Raw genomic sequence first — 18,956 nt, 5'->3', positions numbered from 1 at the left:
ACGAGTTGAAAGCTACCGTAGGAAGACTAAATCTGTGGTCCTATGATCGACCCAGAATAGATCCTGCAAGATTATCCTGGAACACATATATTTACCTTAATTCATGAAAATTGGGACTGTTTTATTTGGAATTAAGAACAAGCATCACCTCCTTAAATTTACCAAAAGGCCTCCCAGCTTTTCTAAAAAGGAAATGAATCTTGATATATTGTGCTTAGTTAAATCATTAGGGTAGATATTTTAAATGATACTCATTTTAATAATAGATTAGAATATGTATGTTTTTTGGTGAATATGTATATATGGTACAGAATATTAGATATTAAAACATCCAGATTAAAATAATTGTGGCTATTAAGCTCTTTATTATCACCCTCTAGCCTAAACTTCCTCACAAGTTGGCTATGAGAATAAAATGGTGGGGAAGGACAATGAGAATAAACTGACATGAAATACATAAATATTGTTTATTACATGTTTTTACAGCTTACTGAGAAATCAGATTTCAACAATGACAGAACCTGCCTTTTCTTTAGATAACTTATTTTTTGAAGGACCAGGCACAGCACAAATGTAAGTTGGCCCAGTGATTGGTGAAAAATACTGATAATTTAAAATATGGTGTCAATATTGGCAGCTATGTAATGCAGTATTGGCTGAATACAGAGCCAATCATGTATGCTTTCTGTACAATGAAATACCAATCTCCATTACATTAATTGAACATCTCTGTTTAAAAACGGTTCTTTTAGAAATAATTGATACCTATTACTTTCATCCTTTAGATTTTATAGGCTATACTGATACAGCTTTGAACATTTATTCCACAGTAAATGATTTGTTCTATTTTATATTTGATACTTTTTGAAGTTTGAATTATCTTACAAATTTGTTCTGCATCTAAATTGTTTTTCTACATGTAATACAGTTGTACAAGCAGAAAACCCCTGGGTCTTTGGAATTATGGCTGCCCACCATTGGTCACCACATAGCAAATTCATATTTAACTGAAGTGGGTTAACAGAAACCTTCAGTGTTAAATATAACACTTTTTAGTCAAGTGTAATATTAAAATAGCAAATTTAGAAGTCAATATGTTTGGTGGTTTGTAAGCAATTTGGATGGAAGATCTTAAAGGTTTTTTTTTGTATATGCATATTTTGAAAGGTATGTAGAAAATGAAGAGCCAACAAACTGGGATATTGCACCTGTTCCATCTGTTTTTGAAATTCCACCCACTCAGGAGCTACAAATGGATTTTGCAAAAACTAACCAAAAAGGTAGAATCTGTGATTAGTATTAATATGACAACTCATAAAAGTTAAAATAGAAAATAAAACTTAGTATCTTTATTTTAGAGAGTTTGTCCTGATAAACACAAGGAATTAAATCATATATGATTTAATATAGATAATATATGATGATGCTTCTGTGCATATATTGAATCTGTAAAGCTATTTGCTACCTACTCCAGGAGAAAAACCTGGAGTAATACTTTTCCTTAGACAAAACAATTGTAACTGTTCTGGGAAGCCCCACCCTGGACTGCCACATGAAGTCATAGCTGACCCAGCAGTACCATGCAAAGCTGCAGCTGCTCCAGGAAGCTCTAGTTGCCCCAGCTTGGCAGTGCCATGTGAATCCATAGCCATCCCCAAAAGCTGAAATCATCCTAGCCTGGCCCAGCAATGCAACACAAAGCCCTAGCTGCCCCAGCCCAATACCAATCCCATCTGCCCTAGTTGCCCTGCCCTCTGAGGCCCCAGCCTGCTACCCTCCACTCTGCTGCCCCAGCCACTTTCGTCATCTTCTTTCTCCTGCTGCTGACTAAGCACACTCTGCCTGGCCCTTCGCTAGCTAGCTGCTGGCCACATGCAAGCCTATTTATCATTCTTGTGGCAATTTATACATTTCATTGAATAAAGTAAATGTATGTTTATGTGTTTAAATCATGCTATATGGTAAGTGTTTTGGGGTGGAAATCAGCTCAAAAATGAACAGAAGGTTCACATGTGCTTCAGTGTATGAATATCTTCTGAAATGCCAGTCTATAAAAAGAGGAGGAATCCCTTTATTTAGAATTAGGAATTATTTATTGGCCAAGTGTGATTGGACACACAAGGAATTTGCCTCCAGTGCATAAGCTCTCAGTGTACATACAAGTAACAAGTGATAGATCATGTGACAAATTATTTTAGATTTTCTTAATTTTACTGTGGTGTTCTGAATTTATATTTTAAAGTGAAATTAATTTGAATTTATACTTTGCTTTATATATTTTGAAAGAATATTATGCATGACATATGCAAGGAAGGTATAAAAAATTGTTATCCATGTTAAAAAATCTTAAAAAATGAGTACACTATAATCATGATTGAACTGACAGATTAATGACAAGCATGATATTGTTTATTTTTTAGAGGACTGCTTATAAAGAGAATTATAGTAACTACAGACTAAAATTGGGGCAGGAATATAGTATTTTGGGGGGCAACAAATTGCAATCAGATCCATTGTTCTCCATGTCTTAATTAGAACATAAGCAGAACTTGTCTTATAGAGCCCTTTAGAAAATAAATATTAATTAATTTTCCAGAAGAAAATGTTGATGAAAGTGCTTGTTCAACATTCAGGAAAAGGTATGATTCTATGCCAATTTTAATAATTATCAAAACCATATTACTCTTCTTTCGAATGTAAAATATCTGAGAACAATATTTTAGTACAGTGATTGGATATGCCTTAGGCAAAACATCTTTTATAAGAGTTTAAACACAGAATTTAATTTATTTTAGTTAAGAAACAGCTTATTTGCCAAACGTCTATGGAGATTGTCAATCACTGAAGTCATGGTTGTCCCAAAGATGCTTTTTCCAAAAGGCAACTGGACTTGTTTTTGTTTTGAAAACATCCCAAGAAGTTTCTACACCCATTTGCACTCTGATTCAGGTGCCTGAGAATACAGATAAACCCCCACGTGGCTCAATGACTCTCAGAGTGCTAACATCCAGATGACTGCAAAGAATATAAATTCTTCTACCAAACAGTTAGAATTGAAGACGCTTCTTGGATTAGAAGCTAAATGTTTCATCTTTGGGACAACTGATTTGCCATCACTCTTCAATTTGCTCACAAAGACATAGTCCTGTGGCATCTTACAGAATATAGGTTTGTAACCCAGGTTTTATAGATGTTAGTCATAAAGTTTTTACTACATTAATGGGAATGTAACATCCCATTAGTTTGGCATTAGAAAGTAATTTTTAGTGATTTATTTCAGCTCATTAGATTGTCCTTCTTCAAGAATATGTTAAGAAAGTCTTTCAGCTAGGCTGAGTTCAAAGAGGGATGCATATCTTCGTTTATTGAATGTATAGTGATCATTGAGTTTTTCCTTCATTAAGTACCCAGATATAAACAATGAAATGAAATGAAAACAAGAAAGTAGTAAGTTAGAATGAAAGCTTTTGCTTCCTTCTGTTTTCTTCTTCAGTTCTTTGAAAACTTTGAATTACTGCATATTGCAATATCCAAGTTATGTAATTTTTCAGAAGCTCAGTAGAAACGGATGTTATGGAAGACTGAAAAAGCAGATATATATATGAGAGATGATCTGAGGAATACCTCTCAGCAAGAGAGCATACAATACTTACCTGCACTAATGGACCGGTCAACTGAATAATCAAAGTTATATAAGTTGTTTATAAAGTTTTTTTAAAACTAGTTACTAGAAACAATGCAACAGAACAAATATATATACAGTAACTGTCATATAAAAAGGTGTGTGTGTTTGTGTATATTATTAAAAAAATCCTTTGCATTCTTTACAGCTTATTTAAACCAGCTTCTTATACATATGCAGATAATACCAGGGGAAAGATAGAGATGGATACATATTGCAATATTATTAACAACAAAGAGATGAAAAAAGACTTATGGAAAAATAATGTGCAGATAGTCCAAAACTCAGATTTTAATTATCTTTCTATAAATAATATTTTCTCTGCTTCGACAAATACAAAAGAAATTAAAAAAGCCCCATGTATTTTAGAGAACTCTAGTATGGAAGGTAAATTATACTTTTTTCTACACTTTTTCCTGCAAAAAGGTACTTTAATTACAGTTTTCATGCAATAACTATGAATAATGTATGTTCATGAACAGAATCAGATTCAGAAATACAGAAAGTTAATCTGTTAGAATTATGTAAACAAAGCTTAGGGTTAGGGCTACACTACTTATGTAGAAGGTAAATTGGATAAATTAGGTAAATTCAAATTAGTAAAAAATGAATCACAAAAAAGTATACATAAGCTAGATAACACTGAAGTTGTTATAATAGGGTACAAGAAAATGCCAGTCACATAGAGTTTAGTATTCCTCTATTTTAAAACCAAATAAACAAATAGATGGGGGGAATATTATTTTTACCTTCACATATTCTTTTCTCTTTTGGTTCCATCCCTATCAATTTAATCTAGCTATATAGCGATGAAGAAATATCAAAGTACAGGTGGTCCTTGTTTAACAACCACTCATTCAGCAACTATTCAAACTTACAACAATGCTGAATAACTGACACTTATAGTAGGACCAATGCACAGTTGGGACATTGCAGCATCCTGTGGTCATATGAATCATGAAGGTTTGATTATATCAGAGAAGCTTTGTTTAGAAACACCCATCAGAGAAGCACCCAGAAACAATTATAAAGATCAAGTTAGGGTTAGAAATTATTTAAATTGGAGTAGGAATATATTTTATTAATGCCTTCAAAGAAGCTTTTTACAAGCATTACCTTCTTGTAAGTTATATTTTGTGAATACGTTTGTTATACTTTTATAAAGCATGGAATCATAGTTTGCAGATTTCAAATTAATTCAAAACACTTATCTCACCAGATAACTCTTTTGAAAATTTTAGATATCAAGTAAATTTGGTCCAAAATATTTTGGTTTTTTTCTTGGTAGTCTTTTCCAGTTCATGTACAAAAGCTGACTGGACTGGAAGTTAAAAATTTCTTCAACACCAGAAATAGCATACTTGTTTATCATACCAGGAGACAGATGACAAGAAATTTTCTCCTTCAGCAATTCATTGTTATTCCCAGCATTGGCTTCCTCTACTATTTACTTCACTGATGGGGCTAACTTCAACCATCACACCAACCAACAACAATGTTACATTATTGCCAATGGGATTACAGCCTGTCCTCAGCATAGCAAACTGTAATAGAAAAGATAGTTACTACTGCCATTTTTCATGTTGTAAATATCAAGATTTGTACAAAATATCAATATTTAGTCTATCCTCCCCTACTTATTTATTGCACAAATAAGTACAACTAGGTCAGAGTCTAACCTACTTTGTTTTTATTTGTGCTGTTTAAATAAATATTGGCTAAGATCAAGTATAATGTGAATGTGAATGAGAAAGAAAGAAAATTAAACCAACATTTTTTGTTGCTGTTTTGTTACTAGTAATATCTAAAAATGACTCCGTGATTTTGAGGCCTGTGACTGAAATCCGTATCCTTTTATAAGTTATTGCTATAACTATATAACATTTCTTGGATGTAAGCAATAGCACTTTTGAAATCCAAAAATTCATCATGTTGCTAAGGGGTTGCTATATATGGCTGTATAATATCAGGAAAGCTAATTGAGCAAACTTATCATTATACCAAGGGTCATGATCCACAACATGAATAATAAACATTTCTACGTTATTCATAGATTGAGGTACAGTACTATTATATGGCTTTAGTGGCCCATTAGCATAGCAGGGTCGTTGGATTAATTTATCCATGAATAATGTTTAAGTTTCGTAAATTAATCGGTAATTTTATAAATATTTATTACAGATTTTCCCCAAGACATTTGTTTTCTTCTTTCAGTTTTCTCTTGTGTTTATTCCTTTGTTTTAAGACCTATTTTATGAAATGCAAGCAATGTGGAAAATTCGAAGGTTTTATGCTTATGTTTAGATAAAATTGTACCCGTACTTCACTCAAGTGTTTCCTTAATACGAGTTTTAAGCCTCTCAATTTAGAAATATTTTCAAAGAATTCCCTTATTTTAATTATATTCAATCTAAGGCTTTGGACGATGTAAGTATGAGCTAATTATAATAACACTGGTATTAAACAATTCTTACATTCTTGGGAAGTAACTATAACAAAAACTTTAAGACAATAAATAAATATCCAGAAGTAGACTTCCATCATCATCACCCAAATGTCCTGCAGAATAGTAGGATCATAAGCACCTTCTTCAAGACCAGGAGGTCATTCTTTATTTTAGGAAGCAAGGTTTTATGCAGTGTAAGACATTTACTGAGGAGAAGCATTATCAGGTTACATTTACATCACTTCCCATTAGGTGGGAACCCTCAGTGTCCTCTGACCTTCGTACCAGGAAAGATGTTCCTATAAGAATCTAGGAATCAAGTATGTAGGACTTTAAAGGTGACAACAAGACTTTTTAAAATTGCAAGTAAAAGGGGAGCTAATGAGGTGACTACAGTATTGGTATTATATCGTTAAATCTATTGTCCAGAGTTGGGATGGGTTGTCACATTTTAGATCTGTTATAATTTCTGGTTTATCTTCAAAATTAACACATAAAGAGTGCATTATTGATATCCTGCCCTTATAATTCAGAAAGGTTCTCAAATGACACATCTATCAAACATGGACAAAATGCTTCAGACCATTGCCTCAGCTCACTGCTTTATCAGGAACTGCAAGTTCAGGAGTAATTTCCAGTTACACACCTGTTTCTTTTGTTGTTGTTAGCTGCGAAGTCGTGTCCGACCCATCGCAACCCGATGGACACCGTTCCTCCAGGCCTTCCTGTCCTCTACCATCTTCTGGAGTCCATTTAGGCTCACGCCTACTGCTTCAGTGACTCCATCCAGCCACCTCATTCTCTGTCGTCCCCTTCTTCTCTTGCCCTCAATCTTTCCCAGCATTAGGCTCTTCTCCAGTGAGTCCTTCCTTCTCATTAGGTAGTCAAAGTATTTGAGTTTCAAATTCAGGATCTGGCCTTCTAAAGAGCAGTCAGGGTTGATCTTCTCTAGGACTGACCGGTTTGATCGCCTTGCAGTCCAAGGGCCTCGCAGGAGTCTTCTCCAGCACCAGAGTTCAAAGGCCTCAATTCTTTGGCGCTCAGCCTTTCTTATGGTCCAACTTTCACTGCCATACATTGCAATTGGGAAGACCATAGCCTTGACTATACGCACTTTTGTTGACAGGGTGATATCTCTGCTTTTTAGTGTGCTGTCTAGATTTGCCATGGCTTTCCTCCCAAGGAGCAAGCGTCTTTTAATTTCTTAGCTGCAGTCCCCATCTGCGGTGATCTTGGAGCCCAGGAAAATAAAATCTGTCACTACCTCCATTTCTTCCCCATCTATTTGCCAGGAATTGAGAGGGCCGAATGCCATGATCTTGGTTTTCTTAATGTTAAAGATAATCCTATTTTGAGTCAGTTGGAACCAGTAATAAGTCAGATTTATCAGCAACGAACAACAACTTCAGGTTGCAGGGATTTAATCTGAGGTTGTTAAAGCCCATCAAAGCTCTAACAACTTCCAGGCATCAGGTCAGGTCCTTACCCCATCTCCAATCTGGTCTGGAGTGTTATACAATTTATTTATTTTATTTATTTATTTAATTAAATTTTTATACCGCCCTATTCCCGAAGGACTCAGGGCGGTTTACAGGGCAGCATAAAATACAATATAAAAATAGTATAAATTAAAATAGATTAAATTACTTAAGCCCAACAATTAAAACAATATTAAAAGCTAAAACCCCTTCAGTCCAGGCCTGATAGATCAAAAAACCAGGTTTTCAGGTCCCGGCAAAATGATACAATTGAGTATCATCTGCAGATGATGGCACATCATTCCAAACAAATGGATGATCTCACACGGCAATTTCATGTACATAATTACATAGCATTGGGGAGACAGTTAGGGGTGCACTTTCTCCAAGATCCAATAAAGGTGGTTCAGCAGGGTGACTGATGTGATTTCCAACTCAGTCTGAAAAGAGTCTGGAAAATCCATTTTTTCCAGAACTGTCTGTAGCTCTGGCTTCACTACCATCTTACAAAACTTCCTTATAGCCAACCTTCACCTGGAACAGCTTGACCAATGCCTCCTATCATATTCATGTGTCCTGTCACCATGGAAATGCAGCATCTCCCTATATTGTGCTCCAGAGATTTGCAGTTTGTTATCTTCTGTCAAAATATATCTCCACTGTGATTTATAGCAGCATGCTAAAATCCCAACAGACCTCCTTTTCTTCTTATGATTATGGCCTATGCTACAGTAAAGAAATAAATATTTTTAAGAGTATAATGAGCAAATTTATAAGATATATTTTCCAAAATCTTTTCAAATGTCATAATTGCCCAAAGCTACAGTCTTATACCTTCTTATTTTGGAATGAAGTTTTTAGTTTTATGGGATTTATCTTTTGATAAATATTATAAGATCACAGTATAAGCAATTTATACAGGAAAATACAATATTTCAAACTCCTATGTTGATAGGGATGTATATGATTGACAATTTTTATTGTATATTTGTAAAGACAAATTAAATATTAAAGACATTTATCAGCCAGAAGGCTCAAACCCAGGAAGCCCCCAATGGCACTTGCACAACATCTGCCCAACAATTTTAACACTGATTCCCAATGGAAAGCCAAATGGGTCGCTGAACGCCCAGACATAGGTAGACATATAAATGACCCCACCAAAAAAAGTGCCAGGCTTTGAACTACCACATCAGGAATGGACAATCCTGAGTAGGATTTACACCTCACATGGCATCTGCCAGCATTCTCTGTCTAGAAGGGGAATCGTATCCTCCCCTCATTGTGAGTGCAGGGTCCCAGGTCAAACTGCAGATCACATAGTGACCAGTTATAAGCTGAGGGCATATACCGGTCCAGTATCTGATTATTTTTTTTTAATATAAGTGATATTGTGTGATTCAATGGTTAGATAGCCTAGACTAGGGGTAGGCAACCTTGGCTCTTTTATGACTCATGGACTTCAACTTGAAGTCCATGAGTCATAAAAGAGCCGAGGTTGCCTACCCCTGGCCTAGACATTGGTATTTGAACATAAATCTTTTGAACATAAATCTTTTGAACATAAATCTTTTGAACATTTATATTTTATTGTATTTTACTAATGTAGCTGAAATGTTAATATATTTTGCTAGTCCATATATGATATGTCATATGCTATTTTTCTCCTATGTGCACTATTTCCTCCTGGGACTTGAGAACTGGTTTTATGTAAGCAATGTTGTTTCAGACCATGCCACATAATCATTTTAAATACCATATATTATTCACAATTGTTCAGTGGCAAATGTAAAGAATATATATATATATATTCCAGTTTAGGCTCCTTTGCTTCTCGTGTTTTTTTTAAAAGTGGCTTTTTAAAAGTCAAAATAGGTGTTGTTGGCTGGTGTGCTATATTTTACTATTTGTTACTGTTTTGTAGCTCCTTTACACAGACAGAAATTTTGTAATCTGCGCACCAACTGGTTCTGGAAAAACTGTAATGTTTGAGCTTGCAGTTACCAGATTATTAATCAAGGTGCCAATACCTTGGTTAAATATTAAAATTGTATATAGTAAGTATACTATTTGTTGCAATTATTATTACTGCTCATAAAACTATTTTGTTTTTGCTTGTTGTTTTGGTTATTGCATGCAGCCTTATGGCAGCAACAAAACTATGTTTATATATTTTAATAATGATTAATTTATTTTGTTTTATAGTTATGCATAATGTGGTTTTGATTTATTTTTTCATAAGTCTGGTTCTGGAAGGCCTCTTAGGCCACTAGTTAGAAACCTAGCTGTGCCCTTTCCTGATATGATTCAATGGGTAAAGTTGTAGATATAGGAAGATCTTCCTCCAAAGCTTAGTCTGCTGGTCTAAACTTTGCTTCTGTCACTTTATACTGGAAATTCTTCCTGCACAGAGAAAGGTAACCCTTGTTTTAAGCAGACAGTGCTATGTAATGATTGGGCTACACTCTTTCGGCAGTGCACAGAGAGGCAAAAATAGTTCTGCTCAGGGAGCAGGATATCCTTTGCTTTCGTTGCCTTTTTCTATTAAAACATTTATTTTATTTATTTCACTAGTAAGAAAAATAAATCCAGAAGCTCCAAATTTGCTAAATATTTTTGTACTTTCTAGTGGCACCAGGAATAGGGCTTGAATCCAGCAGCGGCAAGGTGTCGCCTGGTCCTTTTCAATATGTTACTTTCTGTACTGCCATCAGAATAATTGCCCTTTACTGATGGCAATATATAAGTTTCATAAAATAAAATAAATAAATAAATAAAATATGGGCAAGTTAGCAAAAAGAAATTCATGAGATATAACAGCATCACAGCCAATCTCCCCAGTAATGTAGAATTGCTCTTTTTAAATGTTGATTCATTACAAAATTAATGTGTAAACTAAAATAAAAATGTATGCTCTTTAAAATAAACTTGAGAAAAAAGTTTAATATTTTAAAGAGTATACAGTTAAGGTTCAGTGAAAGAAGTAGAATATATAGTATATGAAAAATCATTAGAGTGTAGCCCTAACTTTGAATTTGAAGTTGTGAGCGGAAAAAAGCGGAAAAGTATTGGGGATATTGTACTGGAGTTATTTTGTGGATGTCTTGTTCTCTCACAACACTTGGTATTGTTTTTAGTGGCTCCAATTAAAGCTCTCTGCAGTCAGCGCTTTGATGACTGGAAAGAAAAATTTGGACCCATTGGACTCATCTGTAAGGAGTTAACAGGAGATACAGCAATGGATGACTTATTTGAAATACAGCATGCTCACATTATTTTGACCACACCAGTAAGTTTCAAAAATTAGTTAATGTTGGCTTGCTAACTAGAAATATTCAGTACCATTCAAGTTATATTTTTATGTTTAGAAATAAGCCTGATCAGTCTCCAGTTGATTTATCTATGGTTTCACTGTGAATTGGTCACATGGCATGCATGAGAGGTTTCTTTGCTGTTGCGTAGAGTAGCATCGGCTACACAATAATTAAATCTGAAAAGTGAAAATGCAGCATTACTCTGAAATTCTGTTTGAATTTGATCTGCAGTACTTTTTTTATATTAAATTGCTGCTAGCTTGAAAAGAAGACATTTTGAAATAATTGTTAGTATTTATAACGCTAAAGCTCATTGCTAGGTGTAGTAATAATAGTGATTGACAGTACCAACAGTATTTTTAACCCTATAAAACAGATGATTTAGATGGTATTACAATGATTTTTTTCCCCTATTCTTTAGGAAAAGTGGGATAGCATGACTAGAAAGTGGAGAGATAACTCTTTAGTTCGGCTAGTGAGACTTATCCTCATTGATGAGGTAAAGTAGTAACAGATGGCTTAAAATATAGTGATGGAAAGCAATATATGTTTTTATATACAATTGTATTTAATTCCATAGGTACACGTTGTAAAAGATGAGAGCCGGGGTGCTACTCTTGAAGTTGTGGTCAGCCGGATGAAAACTATTCAGTCTTCTTTCTTGCAAAGTTCTGACAATCCTAGCTCAGTATTTCCCATGAGATTTGTGGCAGTTTCTGCAACGATTCCAAATGCAGAAGATGTAAGAAACATGAATTAACTTTTCTTTTTATACTTTATACTGTACTTTATATTTCAAAAATATTTTTTTTCTCTGTTCAACTGCTTGCTATCCAAAACCAAACATCAAAAAAGAAAAAAATATTTATCAGCATTTATCAACTGATTTCTTTATTGTTTTAAAGAAAAGACAGTTACAGTACTTTAAATTTAAAAAGCTATCCTTGATGGGCAAACTCTGTCCTTCTCTCATATTTGTTGAATATATTACGGGTTACAGTACTGGCAATCGAATGACTGGATTCCAAAATGCATCGTGGGTCATATGTTTGTAATATATGTGCTTAGCACAGTGAAGGTTTCCATTTCACACTGTCATCTCTAAATATTCAATTGTTTTTTTTACCACAAGTCAGTGTTCCATAATATGTCCAATATGTTACATTTTCAGTGTCATTTTTATCTGGTGAGAATTCTGGATGATTGTTCCATGAACCATTTGTTTGTTTTATTGGCTATCCATGATATGATCAAGAGTTTTCTCCAAAACCAAAGTTCAAAAAAGGCAATACTTTTTCTATCCAGCTGTATAACCTCAGTCAGCATGACTTTTGCAGGATTTTCTGTCCAATAGTATATAGTTTGGTAATTCATATCTTGACCTTTCTCCTGTTTTGGGGCAATCCACTCCCATGTAACACCTCTACTCCGCGAGCTGCATTGGCTTCCGGTTGCCCTCTGGGTGAGATTCAAGGTGCTGGTGATGACCTATAAAGCCCTAAATGGCTTGGGTCCGGGATATCTGAGGGAACACCTGCTGCCGGCATCAAGTTCCTGTGCGCTCCCACAGGGAGGGCCTTCTCAGGGTGCCACCGGTAAAAGATTGCCGGCGGATAACACCCAGGGGGAGGGCCTTCTCTGTGGGTGCGCCTGCCCTTTGGAACCAGCTGCCTGTGGAGCTTAGGACTGCCCCCAACCTTCGTTCATTTCGCCGGGACCTGAAGACCTGGCTCTTTGAGCTTTCCGGCCCAGGCTGAGAGTTTTAATTGGGGTTTTTTATATTTTTTCAGGGATTAAATTTAATCTTTTTAATTGTTTTTAATTTTTGTATCAATGTTTTAAGTACCCTGTAAACCGCCCTGAGTCCTTCGGGAAAGGGCGATATATAAATTCAATAAAATAAATAAAATAAAATAAATTTGAGCATCACCTATTTTCCAGGGGACACCTCATCTGTTGTCCATTCCGTGAACTACTGCACTTGCAGCGAGTTCCCCTGATTAAAAGCTCCTTCAATCAGTTTTGTCCCTCTTGATGTCTAGTCTGAATCTGTTTCATTGTAGTTTTAACCATTAATAAAGAATAAGTTCATTCTCTCTTCTGTGACAGCCCTTCAAATATGATATGCAGACCCTGTCATATCTCTCCTGATCCTCTAATGCATTAGACTACTATGTTTCAAAACAAAAGAATCTAAAAGCAAAATTTGACCCTAATCATTTAACCCTAGTGATTTCTCTCACTGTGCTTATCTAGCTAGCTTGTCCTAAGTAATCCCTGACTCTCATAGCTTGCAACCTTCAGTCAGAGTTGTAGAAACACTTCTTAGCTCCTGTTGGCTCTCTACAGATTTTTGGTTTATGCCTCAGTGCTTTATCTTACCTCCAACACCAAAATATTTTGGCCTGCTTTTACCATGGGTCCCACTCTGATCAGGTAGAAACCAGTGGTGGGATTCAGATATGTGAACAACCAGTTCTCTGTGTGGATGCCGCTTCCGGAAGTCCATTCTGGGCTACCAGTTCTGCCAAAGTGGTGCAAACTGGCTGAATCCCACCACTGGTAGAAACTTTTATTGTTCCTGCAAACAGTGCTTTTATGTTTCCAAAAGTTTTTCTTGGCTCAGATGTATCGCCCTTCCTCACTTCCAGTGTCAGAAATGGTTATCTTTGCTCTTATCACAACCCCTCCTGCTTGAGCATCTCTTGGTTGTGCGTTTCTCCTAGAAACTAGCCTATCAAACCCATGTGGTTATTTTTCCAGTCTCCATTTTCCTTACATTTTTCTGCAATCAGAAAAGTTTCTTCTATGTTTTCTTTCCCTTGGTCCTTTCTGACTGATCTGCTTCTTGTTACGTCTAGCTACCTCCCTGTTATTTGTCTCAAGATAGATTTTTTTAAAAAACAAAAGGGGAAACAATGTGTAATTTCCTCCTGGTTTTCCTCAGGAAAGTTCAGTCAGTATTATTACTACCCGCAATCAGAAAAGTTTCTTCTATGTTTTCTTTCCCTTGGTCCTTTCTGACTGATCTGCTTCTTGTTACGTCTAGCTACCTCCCTGTTATTTGTCTCAAGATAGATTTTTTTAAAAAACAAAAGGGGAAACAATGTGTAATTTCCTCCTGGTTTTCCTCAGGAAAGTTCAGTCAGTATTATTACTACCCGCCAAAGGCCAGAATACCAGAAACAGCATAGTATTTGTCCTCTATAGCTAAAAAAAAGAGAAGTTATCCCAACTTGCATTTATACATGCTTGCATTTATAGTTATGGATTCTCCAGCCTGTTTGCTCGGACATCTAGGATATGTGTACTGGCTATTTAGTTGAATGTGGAGGAAGGAACTGTTTGCTATGTCCTACTTGAGTGAACCCCTTCATGGATTACTGCCTTGTCGTGGCGAAGGGGCTTGCGTAATTCAATGAAGCTATGAGCTATGCCGTGCAGGGCCACCCAAGACGGACAGGTCATAGCAGAGAGTTCTGACAAAACGTGATCCACTGGAGAAGGAAATGGCAACCCACTCCAGTATCTTTGCCATGAAAACCCTATGGACAGTACCAAAAGGCAAAACGATATGACGCTGGAAGATGAGCCCCTCAGGTCGGAAGGCGTCCAATATGCTACTGGGGAAGAGCAGAGGGCTAGTACTAGTAGTGCCAGAAAGAATGAAGCGACTGGGCCAAAGCTGAAAGGACGCTCAGCTGTGGATGTGTCTGGTGGTGAAAGGAAAGTCCAATGCTGTAAAGATTTTTTCTCCATAGGAACCTGGAATGTAAGATCCATGAATCAAGGAAAGCTGGACGTGGTCAAACAAGAGATGACAAGACTGAACATTGACATCTTAGGTATCAGCGAACTAAAATGGACAGGAATGGGTGAATTTAATTCAGATGACCATCAGGTATACTACGGCAGGCAAGAATCCTTCAGAAGAAATGGAGTAGCCTTCATAGTCAATAAAAGAGTAGGAAAAGCAATACTGGGATACAATCCTCAAAATGACAGAATGATCTCAGTTCGAATCCAAGGCAAACCATTCAATATCACAGTAGTCCAAGTCTATGCCCCAACCACCAGTGCTGAAGAGGATGAAATTGACCAGTTCTATGAAGCACTACAGCACCTTATAGAACTAACACCAAAAAATGATGTTCTTATCATCATGGGGGATTGGAATGCTAAAGTAGGAAGCCAAAAGATAACTGGAATAACAGGCAAGTTTGGCCTTGGAGTGGAAAATGAAGCAGGGCACAGGCTGATAGAATTCTGTCAAGAGAATGCGATGGTCATAGCAAACACTCTTTTCCAACAACCCAAGAGACGGCTCTACACATGGACATCACCAGATGGTCAACACAGAAATCAGATTGACTATATGCTCTGCAGCCAAAGATGGAGAAGCTCTATACAGTCAGTAAAAACAAGACCAGGAGCTGACTGTGGCTCAGACCATGAGCTTCTCGTTGCAAAGTTTAGGCTTAAACTGAAGAAAGTAGGGAAAAGCACTAGGCCACTCAGGTATGAATTAAATCATATCCCTGTTGAATATACAGTAGAGGTGACAAATAGATTTAAGGAATTAGATCTGATAGACAGAGTGCCTGAAGAACTATGGACAGAGGTTCGCGACATTGTACAAGAGGTAGCAACCAAAACCATCCCAAAGAAAAAGAAATGCAAGAAAGCAAAATGGCTGTCTGAGGAAGCTTTGCAAATAGCTGAGGAAAGGAGGGAAGCGAAAGGCAAGGGAGAAAAAGAAAGATACGCCCAATTGAATGCAGAATTCCAGAGAATAGCTAGAAGAGATAAGAATGCCTTCTTAAATGAACAGTGCAAAGAAATAGAAGAAAACAATAGAATAGGGAGGACCAGAGATCTTTTCAAGAAAATTGGAGAAATGAAGGGCACGTTTAATGCAAAAATGGGCATGATAAAGGACCAAAATGGCAGGGACCTAACAGAGGCAGAAGAGATTAAGAAGAGGTGGCAAAATTACACAGAAGAACTATACAAGAATGAGCTTAACGTCCCTGATAATCACAATGAGGTGGTCACTGACCTCGAGCCAGACATCCTAGAATGTGAAGTGAAGTGGGCCTTAGAAAAACTGAGCAACAACAAAGCTAGTGGAAGTGACAGTATTCCAGCTGAGCTATTCAAAATCTTAAAAGACAATGCAGTAAAAGTGCTACACTCAATTTACCAGCAAATTTGGAAAACTCAACAGTGGCCACAGGATTGGAAAAGATCAGTTTACATTCCAATTCCAAAGAAAGGCAGTGCCAAAGAATGTTCAAACTATCGCACCATTGCACTCATTTCTCATGCTAGTAAAGTCATGCTTAAAATCCTACAAGCTAGACTTCAGCAGTATGTGGATCGAGAACTACCAGAAGTACAGGCAGGATTTCGAAGAGGCAGAGGAACTAGAGATCAAATTGCCAACATACGCTGGATCATGGAGAAAGCTAGGGAGTTCCAGAAAAACATCTACTTCTGCTTCATTGACTATGCTAAAGCCTTTGATTGTGTGGATCACAACAAACTGTGGCAAGTTCTTAAAGAGATGGGAGTACCAGACCATCTTATTTGTCTCTTGAGAAACCTATATGCGGGTCAAGAAGCAACAGTGAGAACTGGACACGGAACCACTGATTGGTTCAAAATTGGGAAAGGAGTCCGGCAAGGCTGTATACTGTCGCCCTGCCTATTTAACTTATATGCAGAGCACATCATGAGAAAGGCAGGGCTAGATGAATCAAAAGTTGGAATTAAGATTGCCGGAAGAAATATCAACAACCTAAGATATGCAGATGATACCACTCTAATGGCAGAAAGTGAAGAAGAACTAAAGAGCCTCTTGTTGCAGGTGAAGAAGGAGAGTGCAAAACTTGGGTTGAAACTTAACATTAAGAAAACCAAGATCATGGCATCTGGCCCTCTCAATTCTTGGCAAATAGATGGGGAAGAAATGGAGGTAGTGACAGATTTTATTTTCCTGGGCTCCAAGATCACTGCAGATGGGGACTGTAGCCAAGAAATTAAAAGACGCTTGCTCCTGGGGAGGAAAACCATGGCAAATCTAGACAGCACACTAAAAAGCAGAGACATCACCCTGTCAACAAAAGTGCGTATAGTCAAGGCTATGGTCTTCCCAGTTGCAATGTATGGCAGTGAAAGTTGGACCATAAGAAAGGCTGAGCGCAAAAGAATTGAGGCCTTTGAACTCTGGTGCTGGAGAAGACTCCTGCGAGTCCCTTGGACTGCAAGGCGATCAAACCGGTCAGTCTTAGAGGAGATCAATCCTGACTGCTCTTTAGAAGGCCAGATCCTGAAGCTAAAACTCAAATACTTTGGCCACCTAATGAGAAGGAAGGACTCACTGGAGAAGAGCCTAATGCTGGGAAAGATCGAGGGCAATAGAAGAAGGGGACGACAGAGAATGAGGTGGCTGGATGGAGTCACTGAAGCAGTAGGCGCGAGCTTAAATGGACTCCAGAAGATGGTAGAGGACAGGAAGGCCTGGAGGAATGTTGTCCATAGGGTCGCGATGGGTCGGACACGACTTCGCAGCTAACAACAACAACTTGAGTGAATAAGGGATCACTCAATTACTACATTCATAATGCTCATTTCTGATTCCTGTTGTGCGTGGAACAGCCAATAAATCAGTGCAAGTGACTTTGAAATTGTATTGTTCTATTTTCTCAATATTTACATTTACTGCAGTTTCTACTCAGTTTTTCTGACTGTTATGCCAGAGATGCAGTGATTGAATATTATACAAAACATCTAATATCTTGCATATGAATAACATTCTCCACTCACCCATCTTCATATAAAGTAGGAAGCACTCTAGTAGAAAGAGTGACATGTAGGCAGTATTTAGCAGTATTAGCTGGTAAAAGGTAAAGGTAAAGGTTCCCCCGCACATGCATGCTAGTTGTTTCCAACTCTAGGGGCCAGTGCTCATCTCCGTTTCAAAGCCGAAGAGCCAGCGCTTGTCCAAGGACGTCTCCGTGGTCATGTGGCCAGCATGACTAGACGCCAAAGGCGCACCGAACGCTGCTACCTTCCCACCGTATTGGTCCCTATTTTTCTACTTGCATTTTTACGTGCTTTCGAACTGCTAGGTTGGCAGAAGCTGGGACGAGTAACAGGCGCTCACTCTGTTACGCGGCACTCGTGATTCGACCCGCCAAACTGCTGACCTTCTGATCGACAAGCTCAGCGTCCTAACCCACTGAGCCACCGCGTCCCTTCATTAGCTGGTAAATCTTGGTAAAAATTCTGGAACAGTACTTTGTATTCATGACACAAATAAACACACTGAATACCCAGTACAGTAAATCTAAAAATATTTCTGCCAGTGGAGCTTTCATGATTAAAGTATAGCTCCTCTTGAGCAAGTACTTTCAGGACTGCAGCCCAAGGCATCTTTTCCCCATTTCAATCCTAACATGTTTTCTTTTCCTTTAAAGATTGCAGAATGGCTTTCAGATGGCAAGAGGCCTGCTGTATGCCTGAAAATAGATGAAAGACACCGTCCAGTGAAGCTTCACAAAGTTGTGCTTGGATTTCCCTGCAGTAGCAATCAAACTGCATTCAAATTTGACTTAACACTTAACTATAAAGTAGCTAGTGTTATTCAAACGTATTCTGAACAAAAGCCAACACTTGTGGTATGCATCACAATTTCCCCCTTAACAGTTGTCATGTTCTAGTGTACATTTCAGAATTATTATAAACAATGGATTTTCTTATTTACAGTTCTGTGCCACAAGGAAAGGAGTTCAGCAAGCTGCTTCTGTACTAGCAAAAGATGCTAAATTTATTATGACTATAGAACAAAAACAAAGGTACCTTGTAATACAGGCTTTCTCCTAGTTACAACATATGCAGAGTCTATATGTAGCAAAATCTGTGTTTCTCATCAATTTATAATGGACTGCTATATCATCACTACCCCCACAATAGCATGTGGTGATTAGATAATGAAGTGATTTTGCTAAGAATGTTTTCCATAGGACTATTTC

At 37.2% G+C, this 18,956-nt stretch overlaps 1 protein-coding gene across 1 annotated transcript in view; it reads left to right on the top strand.

The window, feature by feature from the left end:
• Positions 1-511: 511 nt before the first annotated feature.
• The window catches only part of LOC308666615 (putative ATP-dependent DNA helicase HFM1), a gene marked incomplete at both ends in the record, with an annotated part of 63,041 nt that continues 44,596 nt past the window's right edge, over positions 512-18,956 (top strand). The window contains 14 exon segments of the mRNA XM_081325509.1: positions 512-573; positions 1,168-1,280; positions 1,475-1,488; positions 2,561-2,576; positions 2,579-2,639; positions 3,494-3,558; positions 5,481-5,528; positions 6,039-6,109; positions 9,531-9,663; positions 10,744-10,895; positions 11,342-11,419; positions 11,501-11,662; positions 18,402-18,602; positions 18,691-18,779. Of these exon segments, the coding sequence (XP_081181635.1) occupies positions 512-573; positions 1,168-1,280; positions 1,475-1,488; positions 2,561-2,576; positions 2,579-2,639; positions 3,494-3,558; positions 5,481-5,528; positions 6,039-6,109; positions 9,531-9,663; positions 10,744-10,895; positions 11,342-11,419; positions 11,501-11,662; positions 18,402-18,602; positions 18,691-18,779 (1,265 nt within the window).

This window comes from Vipera berus (genome assembly GCF_964194415.1).
Source record: "Vipera berus genome assembly, chromosome: 3".
NCBI lineage: Eukaryota > Metazoa > Chordata > Lepidosauria > Squamata > Viperidae > Vipera > Vipera berus.
The sequence above is the reverse complement of the archived record's forward strand: the minus strand, read 5'-3'. Positions and strand labels throughout refer to the sequence as shown.